A 17,818-nucleotide genomic window follows, 5' to 3' on the forward strand; every position below is an offset into this window, starting at 1 on the left:
AATAGTTAATACGGCCATTAAAAAGAGCGTAAAAATATTTTTTAGGAAATTTTTTTAACTTTTTAGTTATGCTAATTAACATTTATTAAGTGCAATAAGAAAAATAATCTGCCGCATATAGGTACATGTGAAGATACGTTTTGCATTTATTAAATGGTAATTAATATAACTAAAAAGTTAAAAATATTTCCTAAAAAATATTTTTTCGCTCTTTTAAATGGCGGTATTAACTTTTTGAAAAATTAATACATACAGGGTGAACGAATTGAAAAAAAAAACAGCATATTTTTACATAAAACCCAGGAAAAACACAACTTCTGGTAAACCGATTATTCCGGTTCAAGACCTCGATCTTATACATCAAAAAAAGAACCTATATACCAAATTTGGTTGAAATCTGAAGTCTCGTTCAAAAGTTATCGTGCTATTAGTCACAATGTATAGTCGCCATTTTGAATCCCCGCCATTTTTGTAAAAGGCAAAATCTGAGATGGCTTCATATCTAAATTTGAACCTTTATATGGGCAGTATATGTGGTCCAAATTATATACTTCTATCATTAAATGCACAATTGTTTCACATATCGGCTGCACTATATACCTTGTTTCGTAAAGTATACATAAAATACATATCTCTCAATAAAAGTTGTTGACTAGAAATATCATTTTCAGACTTGTTCAAAATTCGTATCCTCGTTCAAGAAGGAAAGAGAAGGAGGGTTCCATATACAGTGTAGATTCAGGAAATGTCCACGATTTCACTGATAGTTCGGAACATAAAATGACGATGGTAAAATCGAAGAGTATGCCAGAATATGCCGATGATAGATTTGTAAGAGCTCCGTCAGGAAGAAGGTGGGTATTCTTTATGTGTGCTTAATTTACATTGTCTCTCTATTGTTAATAGTGTCAATATTATCTATAACATCATAGGGCAGTCAGTGAGGGTATTTGGCTCCGAATTCCATCCTACTACATCGATTTACTTGATATTTTCACAATAATTAGGGAATAGCATAAGAAACAAAGTCTACTCTATGACGATGTACGCTTTTATCTTCGGGGTGGTTTCCACCCCTTTTCGGGGCTGAAAATTTTTTTAGTTAAAATAGCCACGGAAGAGGCTAGAGAACCTAATTCTAAGCAAAAACTGTTCTATAATTATTTTTTGAAAACTCAGTACTTTTTGAGTTATTCGTGGTTAAAAATTGGCCATTTTCATTGAAAAATGACACCTTTTCGGACAGATTTTTGCGAATAATACCTTAAAAACTATGCGTCTCACAAAAAAACTATACAAAATATTTTTGTACCTTATAAAAAAACAAAGCAAACAAAAAAAAACCTTCATAAATCTTCTAGTTATAATACAAAAAGAGATATGGTAGGTGAGAGGAGTTAGTTTTTTTGGTGCATGCTCAAATCGATGTATTCAACTTGAAATAACAGAGAAACGGTCGATTTTAGGTGTATAATGATACTAACAACTTTTGTAGTGCTTGAAAAGGCATTTAAAATAAGCAATATTAAATGTCGATTACATTCAAACTAAGCGAGATATGCTACAAAAAAATTGATGACTAATGTATTTTAAGAAGAAATGAGAAGTATGTTTAACCCCTCATCCATGAGAATTAAAATACATCGTTTTGCTTTTACAGTACTTTTTATTATAGTGTTATTTCTATGCCCAAAAATTTGGACTGGTTTAAAATGAACGGTTTTTGAAAAAAATACGATCAAATTATACAGCGCATGAAAATTTAAAAATGAGCTCTATAATTTGATATTATTATTTTTTAAAAACCATTCATTTTAAACCCGTCCAACTTTTTGACCATAGAAATAACACTATAATTAAAGGTATTGTAGAAGGAAAACGATGCATTTACATTCTGGTGGATGGGGGTTAAAATTACTTCTCATTTTTTCTTAAATATCAATTTTGTTTGCAGCATATCTCGCTTAGTTTGAAAGAAATGGATCTTTAATATTGCTCATTTTAAAGGTCTTTTCAAGCACTACAAAAGGTATTGATAACATTATACACCTAAAATCGACCGTTTCTCTGTTATTTCAAGTTGAATACACCAATTTGGGCATGTACCAAAAAAACAAACTCTTTTCACCTACCATATCTCTTTTTGTATTATAAGTGGAAGATTTGTAAAGGCAAGCGTCTCTTTGTTTTTTTATAACCTACAAAAATGTTTTATATAGTTTTTTTTAGTTAGATGCATAGTTTTTAAGGTATTTGCGAAACTGTTCAAAAAGGTGTTATGTTTCAATGAAAATGGCCAATTTTCAACCACGAATAACTCAAAAAGTATTGAGTTTTCAAAAAAAAATTATAGAACAGTTTTTGCTTAGAACTAGGTTCTCTAGCGAATTCCGTGGTTATTTTAACCAAAAAAATTTTCACACCTGAGAAGGGGTGGGAACCACCAACAAGATAAAAGCACACATCGGCATAGGGTAGGATTTGAATTAGGAGATAAGTAGAGGCTATTTCCAAAATTTCATTAAAATTCATGCAGTAGGATAGAATTCGGAGTTAATATCCTATTCTTGCTCCCATTGACTGGCGTATAAGTCGCCTTTAAATTTAATATGTTGATTTTGAGGTCTCAATTTTGAGCTCTATTCAATGTCTTGCTATATTATGAGCAATTTCTTGAATATTGTATGGAAATGTTGATGATTTCTCTGGGTAATCAAAATACTCAGCTTTGAAAATATTTCTAATAATCATATCTTAAATTTTTTTACAATAGGATTTCTATTCCGAAAATAGATAAACTACATTTAAAACAACTTTTTCAATGCTTTATTAGGCAGAAGGATAAAAATCATATTTTTCTAAAACAACCCCATCAAAAAATGTTTCATTCTCTCCATTAAAGGAAAGATTTATTCTATATTTCTTATCATTCCTCTAACTCAGAAGCAATAATTCTAAATATATCGTTTTTAACTTAATTTAAACAACGTATAAACTACTCCGACGATACTCATTTTGAATGTATATATCAGAGGTGGCCAAACTCCTTGATAGTCTGAGCCATTTTTCAAAATTTTAAATTCCTCGCGAGCCGCAATTAAACTACATATTATTTAAAAAGTGTAAAAAATGTATCAAATTTTTCTCTCACTTTTTGGATTTCACTAATTTTAAACTGAAATAAAATGGTTCACGTTCACATCTTTATTTCAAATATGCAAATAATTCTACAAGCCGATTTTACTAGTTCGGGATACTTTTCACTTGGATTTTTTTCAGGATTCTTCATCATCCTTCCATCTTTTTCTGGGACGGCTTACTAATTTATCGTCTTTCAAAAAATATTGTCTTTAACACTCTCTCTTCCTCAGATCTTACCACATGACCTACCCATCTTATCTTAGCTTTTATATGCCTGATGATGTTTTCAGTATCATACACAGTCACTAACTCAGCTTTGCGACGCCTTCTCAACTATCCGTCAATTATTCATCTCTTTGAGGACCAGATATCATTCTAAAAACTTTCCTTTCAAATACCAGCAGCTTATCATTTAATTCCCACTGATGTATAATCCATGTTTCAATTCCATATGTAAGAATTGGGCGAATAATTGCCATATACAGTCTTAATTTAGATTGTCATTTTAGCAGCTAAGATCTTAATAATGATGATAGGTATGACCTGTTTTTCTATGTGGTTGTCATCTGTGATTACCGCCCTTAGATATTTAAACTCTATTACTACTTCGAAGTTGTGGTCATTCATAGTTATGTTCTGCCTAACTCTTGGTATTGGACTTTTGGTTACTAGCATCTACTTCGTCTTCTTTTCATTTATTCGAAGGCCCAAACTACTTGTTTCTTCCTCAAGTTGTGAAAACGCCTCTCTCCCGTGTCTTGTAGAATGAGCGGCTGCACCTAGATCATCAGCAAAGGACAACAATGTTTTGATCCTCGATTTGCAAATCGCCCTGTCAACTCGGATGATATTTTACTTATTACATATTCTAAGGCCAAATTGAATAGCAACGGTGATAAGGAGTCTCCTTGTCTAAGTTCTGGTGTTATTCTTTTATATTTGTTGTCAGTAATTTAAGACATTTTGAAACACAAGAATTAAAAGTAATTCAAGTAAATTTATTGAGAGCCACAAATAATCCTTCAAAGAGCCACAGTTTGGCCACCCCTGGTATATATCTTCTTCTTTAGGTGCCGTGTCCGTATTCAGACGTTGGCCGTCATCATGTTTACAAGTTCCTGAAACCTTTTTCTATTGGCTGCTGCGCGAAATAATTCTTCTACTGTGGAACCACACCATTGTCTAATATTACGCAACAATGAAAATTTCTTTCGGCCATTCCGTCTCTTTCCCTCCACTTTTCCTTGTATTGTAAGACGAAGTAGATAATATTTAAGTCCTCTAATTATATGGCCGAAGTATTCTGTTTTTCTCCTCTTTATGGTGTTTATGAGCAGGCGTTCTAAATTCATCATTTGAAGAACATCTTCGTTGAAAGTATGCGATACCAATGATATCTTTAGGATTCGTTGATAGCATCACAATTCGAAGGCTTCTATTTTGTTTAGCATTGTGGTTTTTAACATCCACGTCTCACAACCATACAATAAGATAGACCACACATAGCATTTCAGGACCTTCTTGCGAATATTCATCGACAGATTTCTTTTACATAAAATTGGTTACTTCAGGGAAATAAGGCAAAGATATAAATATAAAAGTATTTGGGGTAATACATATATATCTAATACATTATAAATACAAAAATGCCCGTCACAGTTTGGACGAGAATTTTAGTTATTGACAAATAATTGTCAAAAATGGTAGTTTTTTCGTTTAAATCGCTACAGGTAAAAACAGTGTAATCAAATATCTTATTTCGAGTATTTATCCTTTAGTAGATGGGGAAAGGGTTAAAATGGCAGTTTTTGAATTTTGGTCCGATCATTTGTTGCCTCGGAAATGGCAAAATAAAACTAAAATTTCGAAAATCAAAAATTTACTATAACTTTTGCGAAAATGAACTTAAGACTTTGATGTTGCATGAAAAGTTGAATCAAACAGTCCTTATAATGCACAAAAAATTTGAAGATGATTCATCAATTAGTTTAAATTTTATTCAATTTGTTTATCCCATGGAGCTTTTTTGCCATGATCTATCAATTTTGCGGGTACCACATGAAAGAAAAAGAACGATATTTTCATTATTTTTAATAAAAAATCAACAAAATTCGTTTTTACCATTGCAAAAATATTTTAGTAAACTAAACAAACAATTTGAATAACTTTATTAATATTAACTGTAAACTATATCTGATACTTTTAGACAAATTATCACAAAAAAAATTTCGCCAAGATTAATTAATGTCAAAGTTAGCCACTTTTTTTTTATTTAATTCACATTTATTTTGGTTATAACAATTAAGCAACCTAACTAACGCCATTCTGAAGTTCAAGGTATATAATTTATGTGTAAAGGTTGGAGTTAACTTTGAGCTTTAACAGAGTGTTTAATAAAGCTTTAAAAATGACTTCTTAAGGAAATCGGTTCGGGATCGGTGAAGGGGAATTATTAAAATCCGTGCACTCAAAAAATGAAATTGATTCTTCAAAAATATGCTGCGATTAATATCTTCAGAGCTTGTGGATGCATTTTGATCATTATTAGTTTAATTTGTATGTACTTGTAGTCTTGTATAGTATGTTATGTACACATATCCCCACCTAACATTACAATATGTTAGGGGCACCCCCCTAATCAATCAAGGATATGAAAAATAGATTACGACCGATTCTCAGATTTACCGAATATAATTTGACCTACCAATATAATTTGATAAAAATCTGTCAAGCCGTCTCGGAGAAGTATGGCAACTAACACTGTGACAGGAGAATTTTATATATTTAAATATATAGATGGCTTATAAAAAATGGGAGTTGTTGATAGAAGGTACATCATATAAAATTAAGGTAGACAATTTTGTTCAAAAAAATTAAAAAAAAATGTCAGGGGGTAACCCTCACTTATAACTTATGAGTATGGAAAATAGATACAACCTATTCTCAGTCCTACAGGATATACGTGTAAAATTTCATAAAAATCGGTCAAGCCGTTTCAGAGGAGTACGGTAACTAACATTGTTACAGGAGAATTTTATGTATATAGTAGTAACTGTGAATTAAATAAAGAAAGTGATTAACGACTGTAATTAACCTAGGCGAAAAGTTTTTTTGAAAATTTTCAAATCTTCAAATCCTAAAGTAGATTTAGTCCAAAGTCGATTAACAAAATTACTCAAATTATTTATAAGCCAAAAATGACTCTACTTTAGTAAAATGTTTTCGTAATGTTAAAAATGACTTTTCATTGATTTTTTTAGATAAGTTGAAAACATAAGTATTCTTCTTTCACGTGGTTTTCACAGAATTGCTGTATCATTATTATTTTCTGAGCAATAACATTACGAAAAATGCTCTCTGGGATAAACAAATTGAATAAAATTTAAATTAATTGACGAATTATCTTGACATTTTTCGCATATTATACTAACTCTTTGACTCTACGTTTGACTCAATACCAAAGTCTTAAGTTAATTTTTGCAAAAGTTATAGCAACTTTTTAATTTTCGACATTTTAGCCTTACTTTGCAATTTTCGAAGCAACAAATAATCGGACCCAAATTAAAAAACTTCCATTTAAACCTTTGCTCAGCTACTAAAAGATGAATACCCCAAATAAGATATTTAATTATCTTATTTTTACCTGTAGCGATTTAAACAAGAAAACATGTCATTTTTGACCCTTATTTGTTAATAACTAAAATTCTCGTCCGAACTGTGACGGGCATTTTTGCATTTATAATGTATTAGGTATATAGTACCCAAAAAAAACCCATTTGCAACCTGGCTGCTCAAGTGTCCCGACAAAAACCTTATTTCTCTGGACTAGGTTTCCAGATCATAAAAGCCTTACGTAATATTTCGATCCTGGTTATTATCTCTTCATAAGAGTCACAAATTTACATTTAACCAGCTGCCAAGTTATTTAAAATGGTTTACCCGGACCATTTTAAATGGTCCCCTCCATTAAGAGAAAGCAGACCTTGATCTATATTAATCATTCAAACTGCCATCCACTTTGTTTTTGTCAGCGTATCTGATATTGTTGATTACTTCTCCGCCTAGTCTTACTCCCTCTTATCTGTCATCTAAAGCCTCCCTAAAGATTTCTTCAGAGTACATATTAAACAGACTGGGTGACAAAACACAACCTTGTTGTACTCCACGTTTGATGAGTAGTTTTTCAGTACGACTATCTTTATTAGGCAATCGAAAAGTGTATCGTGTTGTACTCGGTCGAATGCCTTCTTGAAGTCGATGAAACAAACATAAACGTTCTTTCGGAACTCACAACTTTTTTGTAAGAGAACGCTTATACAAAATAGTGCCTTTCCAGTTCCTACGATGTATATAAGCGTGGGGAAACTGTACTTTTTAATATATTACTCAAAAACTACACAAACCAAATCCCAAAGCTGCTTTCTTAAATATGACATTGGTGGAAGAAACCTTCTGCCTGTATTGTAATAAAAAGTACATTAGCTTGTAGTTTGTCCATTTTTTGATAAAAGTCACATATAAAATCTGTAATTAAAAGGCTTTTATTTTTGTAGGGTGCCCAAGAAACCTCAATCAGAACTCGCCGATAGCGGGGTCTCGGTTGTGTCAGATGCCGCTCCAATGCCTATAAAAGAGAATCGTGTATTAAACTGGCTGCTCGAGTCTGATAAGAGTGGCCGAGGAACTAGTCACACTCACAGTGAAATGTCTATGAAACACCGTAGCCATAGGACTAGCAGCGCCACCTCTCCGAGCGCGGGACGAAGAAGGAAAGGATTCGGTTCCAGGTCCAGTTCGTTGGAGAGAAGTAGCGGAAGTGGAATTTTGCCTGCGCAGCCTTTTATTGCCGATCCCAACATGCCCCCTATGCCCGTTCCTAACACTGCTCTGCAGCTGGAAGAAGCGAGGAGACGATTGTTGGAAGAGGATATTCGAAATAGACCCAAACAGAGGTAAATATAAAATCACTAAGACTTTTTGTATTTGTTGACTATGTTTTCTTGAATTATTATTTTTTTGTTAGTGTTAAAATAAATTTTGTGAAAATAAATGTTTAGAACAGTATTCCACTGTATGTAGATAATATGTACTCTATTGAAGATTAGGCCAAAGGTGATACACTATAAATGAAGTTTCTAGCGGCTTTCTTTATATCGAGGGGTTCGAGCGAAAACCCGATAAATACCAAAATGATGAAATCTGGTATTTTTATTTCTGCTGTAGTAAAAACACGTCTCCTACCACTGGTAAATGTTATTATTTGATATTAACATTTTTAAGCACAATAACTAATAAAAACCAAATATGGTAAAAACCGTTAACTCATTTAGTTGCTCAAATGTATGCGAATGGCGTAAGAATGTATGAGGGAGTAACGACTAGTGTTCGGACAGGCGTGGGAGAGACTGATAAATTTCATGTGAAAGTAGGATTGCACCAAGGCTCGGTGCATTCTCATTAGTTTTGGACCAGATAACAGCGAAACTACAGGGTAACATTCCATGGTGCTTAATGTATGCTGATGATGTCGTGTTAGTAGGAAATAGTGAAAGAGACTTAGAACAAAAACTGGAACAGTGGAGGCAAGCTCTGGAGGAAAAAGGTTTAAAACTTAGTAGGACATAAACAGAGTATTTAGAATGTTCATTTAAAGATGGAGTTACTACAAATAAAATGGTATCTTTGGATGGTGAACGTAAAAAGCAATAGTTTTAAGTACCTGAGATCGGTATTACAGAGTAATGGAGAAATAGATGGGGATGCATGCAGTAGAATTAGGGCTGGATGGATGAAGTGGAAAGAAGCGAGTGGTGTGTTGTGTGACAGAAAAATTCCAATGAAGCTGAAGGGAAAATTCTACAAAACAGCCATAAGACCGGCTATGATGTACGGAACTAAATGTTGGGCAGTGAAAAAGAAAGAGGAACAACGAATGCATTTGGCGGAAATGAGAATGGTTAGATGGATGAGTGGAGTGACAAAGAAGGATAAAATTAGAAATGAGTATATTAGGGGAAGTCTAGGTGTGGCACCAATTGATGCCAAAATGAGAGAGCATAGGTTAAGATGGTTTGGTCATGTTCAACGTCGAGACCTTAATCACCCAATACGAAGAATAGCTGAAGTGCAGATTCCTGGAAAGAGTAGGAGAGGAAGACCAAAGAAGACCTGGGGGGGAGACGATAAGGCAGGACATGTTGGTAAAGGGTATTAATATTGATATGACCCAAGATAGAATTGTGTGGAGAAATGCAATTAGGGAAGCCGACTCCGCATAGGGATAAGGCAAAGAGAATGATAGAATGGCGGTACAGAGCCCAATTTGAGAAATCTATTAGAATGTGTAAATTACTCTGTAATTAAATACAATATTAAAAAAAGGAGCCTGTACCGCCATTAAGGAGAACAAAAAAATACACTTTCTTCAAATAAATTTTTTTATCCCATGCTTATATTTTGTGTCATTTTGGACCTACTAAATTATTACCAGAGAACGGCAGTTCTCCCCAGTGGCGCACACCTACACCCCCTACACGGGACACTATATATACACGAAATTTTTGATTTTCTAAATCTGACTGAATTGAAAATTGGGCCAACTTCCATCTTAAAGTTTAGGAAAAGACTCAACCATTCATATGTCAACCATCTATTTTGGTCCAAGGGTGTGGATTTTACGGCCCTTCCTATTTAGGGTCTGTTTTTCGTTCTCGTCCTCAAAACTCCCAAAAACTTCAAAAATTTAACTCCGGCCTTTGCGGCTTCTAATAGAAGCGAGCATTACCTTTCCAACGCATGTCTAATTTTGAAAATCGGTTATACCGTTCAAAAGTTACCGAGCTCAGAAATATGAGTCAATTTTTATTTAAAAAAGGGAAAATGTTTGTGGATATGTATGTATGTGTGTGGAAAAGTTAAACCGATCTGAATTTTTTTTCTGTGTTTGAAGAGGGGGTAAGGGTCGATTCAGAGCCGGTGTAGTTTGTGAATTTTGACTACCCATAAGCCAGCTATAGGTCTTGGTAGGTACAAAACGGCATATGTGTTGGCGGTATAATATATCTTCGGTTCAAGATGAGACAGGAGAACAGTAAATACACCAAATCAATAGCGTTGAGTTAAGCTTTCAAATGTTGTCTTAAGCTGTCAGGATCAGACATACACACGGCTCAGTATAGCCGAAAAACTGAAAAAATAAACTTTGAAAATTTTGGTTTTTTCACAATTACTCAAAATTTCAACCTACGAATTACGCCAATAATTGAGCGTTTGTAGAAGGACTCTAGACGAATCTAACGGTGTATACCTTATACCCGGGAAAACTCGAATTTTTAAGTTATAGGCTTCATAAGTATCATCAAATGTATTTCTTAGGGGAAAAACGGTTTTTCAAGCTCAATAGCTTCAGTTATCATACTTGACCTTAGATGCATAAGATACTACTTGTCAATACGTTTCAAACTCATGTTTAGTGAACAAAATCGGTTAAGCCGTTTATAAGTTATTAAGCTACAAAAGTATAATCCAATTAACGATTATTCCCTAAATGGTTTATGTAGTTGTAGTGGTTACGACGCTAATTTGATCTGGCAACGGGCAATCCGAGTTCATTTACCGGCCATCCCAATATTTTTTTCAATCTATTTCGAATAGAAAAAAATCTAGTGTACATTCGATGGACACTAGATAATTTGGGAGATAATGCGACAAAGGCGACCATTTATAAAGCTTAACGTGTAATCCAGAAACATTGCATTCAACTTTATACATTTAATTTATAAATAACTTTGAAAAACTCGTGATACAAGAATAAAAAACCGCTAAACGCAGTAAAAATGAGTGGCGCATACAATATTCCAGCTACAAACGATCTGATATGAATATTACATGGCGCGAAAATGTATTTATTTTGATGCAAAACAAAATTCTAGTTTTATTTTAAAAGACTTTTTCATAATATTTGCTAAATTTGAAGTAAACGCGCCACAAAAGAGTTTCAAAATTCAAACTGTATCAAAGTTACTCTTTTGTGGCGCGTTTTACTTCAAATTGGGCAAATATTATGAAAAAAATCTTTTAAAATAAAACTAGAATTTTGTTTTGCATCAACATGAAAATACATTTTCGCGCCACGTAATATTCATATCAGATCTTTTAAAGCTGGAATATTGTATGCGCCACTCATTTTTACGGCGTTTAGCGGTTTTTTATTCATGTTTTATTTCTAACAAGAAATCGAACATAATATTATAACTAATAACTAATTTGGCAACATAGAGAAATTGTCACTGTCATTTTGACAAACCTGCGTCAGATTTTCTCTTATCTTATCTTTTTCGATATTTGTTCAGTGCAGTAGTGAATTTTAAGAATTCGACATTGTTGTTTCATAGGAAAGTAGTGTTTTATAGTCAATTTATTATATTTTTGTGTAATAGAACTAAATTGTTGGCCTATTTGAAAAAATAGATTTGTTAATTGTGAGTTTTAGTTATATGTAGATAGATAAGTATATTTTACGTAAAAATATTTTGAATTCTAATGCGAGTAAATAAAGTTTTAGGAGGATTTTTTATTCTAAAAATATTATCAATAGTTTAACAAAATGGGAAAAGTAAATCAAACGAAAAATAAAGTGAAACCGTCCAAGAAAAAGTCCATTAAAAACCGAGCCAAAATTATGCAAAAATTGAAATTTGTTTCGCTTCACAACGAAAAATGATTATTATTGTTATATAAAATTTTCACCCATTTTGGTTTTTACTAATACCTAATAAAATCGTTTTCTATTACTTCCATTTAGCGCGACTTTGATATTGTCAAAATATGAATCTTAGATAATGTTAAAGATTACCACTGTTGCCAAAGTTTATGATACTATCTCCCGAAGTTATATTTTGTTGCTACCTGTTGATCGCTACTGTTGGCTCTTAATGTTGCAATAATTAGTCTGTCTTCCGCAATAATGGCACTTGTCATTCAGTGTCATTCAAAGGTGTCACTAATTTCATTAGTTTTTTAAAACTTGTTTCATCCATTCGTTTGGGTTTCCAGCACAATTATTAAGAGCACACAGTAGCGATCAACAGGTAGAAACAAACGCGGTCCAAGATTGCGAAAGTTCTGCGATCTTTCAACAGTGTGGCGTCGGTAATTCAACACTGACGTTTATAATATGTACTATCAAAAACAATAATTTATAGGTGATTCTAAGATTCATAGGCGCGAAATGTTAAAAGTCAGTGACGTTCGATTTCTTGTTATAAAAAAATCGATTTTTAGTAGTTCCAATGTGACACAAAATCTAGGCACGGGATAAAAAAGTTTATTTGAAGAAAGTGTATTTTTTTGTCTTTCTTAATGGCGGTACAGGCTCCTTTTTTCAATATTTTATTTAGTTATAGAGTAATTTCCACATACTAACATATTTCTGAAATTGGGCTCTGTACCGCCATTCTTTATTATATTAAGAATGTGTGTGCCAAATATCTCGACAAAATATTCAAAATTAGAGCCGCAATCTTGGAACGCGTTTGTTGTTACCTGTTGATCGCTACTGTTTGCTCTTAACGCTTTTTTCGCGTGAGGGACATGCACATCTCGTCGATAACTGCACTGTGTGTGGTAAGTTGCGACTCTCTACAGATCTTTACCTGAAGGAAAAGGTCGTCGGATAACGAACTGATGCTAGTGTGTCGGTTTTCGATAACGGCCTTCAGTCCTGGCCTTCATGCCATGGCTCTTCGATATCCGTAAGTGAGTGGCCAGCATTAGCTAAAATGCTACCCTTTGATAACTTTGGAGTGTCAGGTATCTCCCGCAACTTTACTTTGAGGTTTTCCGTAATAATTTTCAGCAATTTTTCGATGTTTTCGGTAATAACTGCATCATTTGGCTTTCCGGAGCGCTCAGCATCATTGTCGTCGGTACTACCGCGTTTCAATTTATCAAACCATCATTTAACGGTTGTAATCGAGGGAGCAGAGTCTCGGTAACACTTTTAAGTCACTACTTAATTTGGACTATATTTTTTCCCATCAAATAAACACGGTTTACTTTGAATCCATTGTTAATAAAAATCACAAAAGTAGCGTCACTTCAAGCACTGTAACTCGGTAAATAATAATACTAATTACATGAAATTTTCACAGTATGCTTTTGAATGTTAGGACCACCGAAATGTCAAATAGACAATTCATTTGAGTCGCTATCTCATGGTTAGGCCCGAGACTTATTAACCAACGAGTTAGAAGAGTATTACATACCATTAAATAAGAGTTAGTGTAAAGACGGGATTCCGTTGGAAAATTTACGCTAACAAGAGCGGACAAGATACTAGCAAAATGGCAACACTGTTAAGAGTGACCAGGGTGACAATTTAGTGAACAATAGCGTAGATATCTAATTTAAATTAAATAAAAGTTATTATTTTGCAAACATTTGATTTTAAGTGTAAATTGTAAATGGGGCCATCGCATGTCCTCAAATTATGTGGGTATCAGTAAATATTTTATTTTACGAAAAAGTTTAAATAAGAAAAAAATATCGGTGTTATTAACATCTGTGATATACCTAGGTACATAGTGATAACACTAATCGACTCGACTGAACAGAACTTATTGTAAAATAATCATATCTGTATAAAAAATTGTCAATAACAGTAATTATCACATTAGAGACCACGTAACACCGAAGCATCCTTAAGGCGTAGTTCTAACCTTATATCCTAATAACAAAGAAACTTTTTAAGTTTAATGAATGATGCACGTGCTATTTCAATACGTGTCGTAAGGGGCCGTTCAAATATTACGCAACGCAGGTTGGGAGGGGGTCAAAAATCTTCAAAAATCGCGTTACGTAATACTTGAACGCTCCCTAATTTCTTTGCTTTGGTCCACATTTGATGTTATCCATGTTCCTAATTATTTGTAGTATCCACACTCTCAATTACAGTATCTTCAATAGTCAATTGGATGTTTGCGTGTGCTGATTTAGTCATGATCATGCATTTAGTTTTCTTTAAATTCATCTTCTGCCCGTACTCATGTCCGTACTCATGACAGCGTTCACTAAGGCGTTGCATTACGTTCTCTAAATCATTGTCTTAATCCATTATTATTAAGGCCGGGACACACATATTCGCACCGAGCCAGCACCGTGTCCGCACCGAGCAGAGACAGCAAGACTGGCCATGCTGTCTGTGTTCGGTGCGGGCGCGGTGCTGGCTCGGTGCGGATATGTGTGTCCCGGCCTTTACTGTATCATCTGCAACACGTAGGTTGTTCCAAAATTCTCCATTGATAGATATACCTTTATCGACCTTTAGATTGTAACTCTTTAGCGACATATTAGTATAATATAATATTTATGGATAACCGTCGAAGGCCGATATGAATAACCAAAAAAGAAGATGTATTTGGGGATATTTCTAGTGACTTTCTTGGGTGTGAATCTGTTTTTTTAGTTTACTCCTCCTGGTTAAAAAACAAAGCTTAGTAATACTTTTCATTAGTCTGGTGCTTATCTATAGTTTTGTACTTAAAATTATTGGCTTTAAGAATTAATCGAAGTGTTGTTTGACATCATCATAGAGTTATTGAAAATGTTGCTTACGTTTTATTACACAGCTTTGTAAATCTTCCAATTAATTAGAGGGTTCCAGTGGCTCTTCAGCTGCAGAATTATTATTGCATCACAGACGCCACATTTGAAAAGTGTCTTCGTAAAATGTTAAAAGAAATTTAGAAATAACACTGATGAAGTCACAATTAAATTCACTTGCAGTGCACTATTTGAATTTAACTCAGTTTCTTGTTTCGCAAAATCTGCTTCGCTGCCGCAATTTAAAAATAATATACCTAACCACGTGCACACCACTTGACGGCTGCGGTCGGCCGAAAGATGACACTTTATGATAAACTGTTTTATGGCATGGCTCGCTCAGCCAAATATTGTTATATCTTGAGCGAAGGGTGAGTAATTCTTCCGATAAAAGATAACGCTTTATGATTGGTCATAATAGCAATATCCGATTTTCTGAGTGGCTCTTTGTCCACGTGGACTGATCAACAGTTCGATGAAAACTTAACTGGGTGACTGCCCATATTTTAAAATAACATACCAGGAACATCTGAATGTAGAACCTTAAAACTTTTATATTTTACACATCTTAGCCATTGATAGTTTTGCAGTTAATAACTACTAGGTTTTGCTTTCATTTTTATGGCTTGCTTTTATTACAGATACATTATATTTTTACACAGTCTTGCGGAAATACGAGGCGACCATACCAAAATAGTAAAGAGTAGAATAAGAATAGGAAGAAAGAAAAAAGGCTAATACAGACTAGCTGTTTAAGATATCTAAAAAATAAACTTTGTTGTAGATACAGGATTAGCTAAAGAAGAATCAACGAGAACCTGTGAAATAAATTATAGTCAACAATCAATGTTATACTATTACATATTTTACAAAAGTCACCAAAATTTAATTTTTTAAATCTTTTCCAGGTCGCCTTCAAGTAGATTTTTCTCAGAAATGTCTCATAGCAGTCAATCGACGCTGAGAAAGTCTATGAGAGGTTCTCGACAAGTCACTCTAGGTCAAGTTGGATCTGATGAAGTGACGACCGTTGTGTTCACTTTTTGCGATGAGCAATTTCCTTATAGAACTAAGATACCCGGCACTCAGATTACCTTAAGGCAGTTCAAAGAGTATCTTCCCAAGAAGGGAAATTATAGGTAAGGGAATTTTTGTATTAATAACAAATGTTATGTATTTATTTCCCTTTTCTATTAAGTTTTATTATACATACAGTGTGGCAAAGCTAAATGGAATAAATTAAGTATTTCGTAAACCGGTTACTTTAAAGGAAAAATCTCGAAACAGGTCGATTTTTATTTTTAAATTTTGATTTTTTGGCATATTTATATATCATACTAGTAATGTCATCCACCTAGACGTGATGACGTAATCGATTATATTTTTAAAAGAGTATAGGGGTCGTGTGCTAGCTCATTTGAAAGGTTATTCAATCCTCTATTCAGTAATATAAACAATAACATAATTATTTTTACAGGGTGTCCAAAAAATTTTTAATTAATTAAATTAATTTACACAAAAAGAAGAATTTATGTAAGTAATTTATTTAGTTCAAAATACATTTTACTACTGTCAAAACAAAAAAAAATGATTATTTGAGAAATAAAAATTGCTTTTCGCTTAACTTTAATGTTCAAGCTGCCACCCACCTGCCTCTTGGCAGTTTGAACATTTAATTTATGCGAAACGCAATGTTTATTTGTGAAGTAAACTTTTTTTATTTCTTTTAGCAGTAAAATGTATTTTGAATTACGCAGATTTTTCTTTTTACGTCAATTATTTTAATTCAAAAATTCTTTTTGACACCCTGTATAAATAATTATGTTAATGTTTATATTACTGAATAGAGAATTGAATAACCTTTCAAATGAGCTAGCACACAACTTATTCTCATTTAAAAAAATCTCTGTCTCGGCGATTATGTCATCACGCCGAGATGGATGATGTCACTAGTATGATATATATTATACAGGGTGTCTGCGTAACTTGGAACCATATGGGAAACTTTGTTAATATCAATTTTACGAAAAAAAGTCATTCTTTATAAAGTGCTCTGCATAGTCTAAAACCTAAGATGAAATCATCAGATATCAAATTTTGTCAACAGTATACGAGGAATATCAAAAAATATGAATTTCTCTCAAGAGCAAACTACCTTTATATTTCAAAATGTCAAAAATTTTTATTATGAAAAGTTATTTGTAATTAAAAACCATATTCAAATATGCAATAACAGCCTTCTACTTGAAAAAAAAATTCTGAAATTTTCCTAAATTACCGATTCCGAACATCATTTTTATTTATTAGACATGTAATAACTCTTTTATTAATAATTTTAGGAAAAAAGTTATTCTTCATAAAAATCTGTGCATGGTCTAAACCTCAAGATGCAAACATCAGTTATCCAAGTTTGTTAATTTTATACAAGGTGTGTCAAATAATATGAATTCTTTCTAAATTCATATTATTTGACACACCTCGTATAAAATTAACAAACTTGGATAACTGATGGTTGCATCTTGAGGTTTAGACCATGCACAGATTTTTATGAAGAATAACTTTTTTCCTAAAATTATTAATAAAAGAGTTATTACATGTCTAATAAATAAAAATGATGTTCGGAATCGGCATTTTATGAAAATTTCAGAAATTTTTTTTTCAAGTAGAAGGCTGTTATTGCATATTTGAATATGGTTTTTAATTACAAATAACTTTTCATAATAAAATTTTTTGATATTTTGAAATATAAAGGTAGTTTACTCTTGAGCGAAATTCATATTTTTTTATATACCTCGTATACTATTGACAAAATTTGATATATGATGATTGCATCTTAGGTTTTAGACTATGCAGAGCACTTTATAAAGAATTACTTTTTTTCGTAAAATTGATATTAAAAAAGTTTCCCATATGGTTCCAAGTTATGCAGACACCCTGTATATATGCCAAAAGATCATAATTTAAAAATAAAAATCGATCTATTTCGGAATTTTTTCTTATAGCCACTTTACACGATGCAAGTAATTGCGAAATTTATTGCACAAGTTCTTGCAGCAAGAACTTCTGCAATAAGTTG

The 17,818-nt window shown here is 32.9% G+C and overlaps 1 protein-coding gene across 2 annotated transcripts in view; it reads left to right on the forward strand.

Moving 5' to 3' along the window:
• LOC114327508 (axin-1) overlaps positions 1–17,818 on the forward strand; it is a 220,694-nt gene that overhangs the window by 192,383 nt on the left and 10,493 nt on the right. For both annotated transcript variants that reach the window (XM_028276148.2, XM_028276149.2), the window contains 3 exons: positions 672–854; positions 7,695–8,093; positions 15,651–15,881. In XM_028276148.2, coding sequence (XP_028131949.1) covers positions 672–854; positions 7,695–8,093; positions 15,651–15,881 — 813 coding nt within the window. The remainder of the gene's footprint in view (positions 1–671; positions 855–7,694; positions 8,094–15,650; positions 15,882–17,818) is intronic.

Source organism: Diabrotica virgifera, chromosome 7, assembly GCF_917563875.1.
Source record: "Diabrotica virgifera virgifera chromosome 7, PGI_DIABVI_V3a".
NCBI classification, from domain to species: domain Eukaryota; kingdom Metazoa; phylum Arthropoda; class Insecta; order Coleoptera; family Chrysomelidae; genus Diabrotica; species Diabrotica virgifera.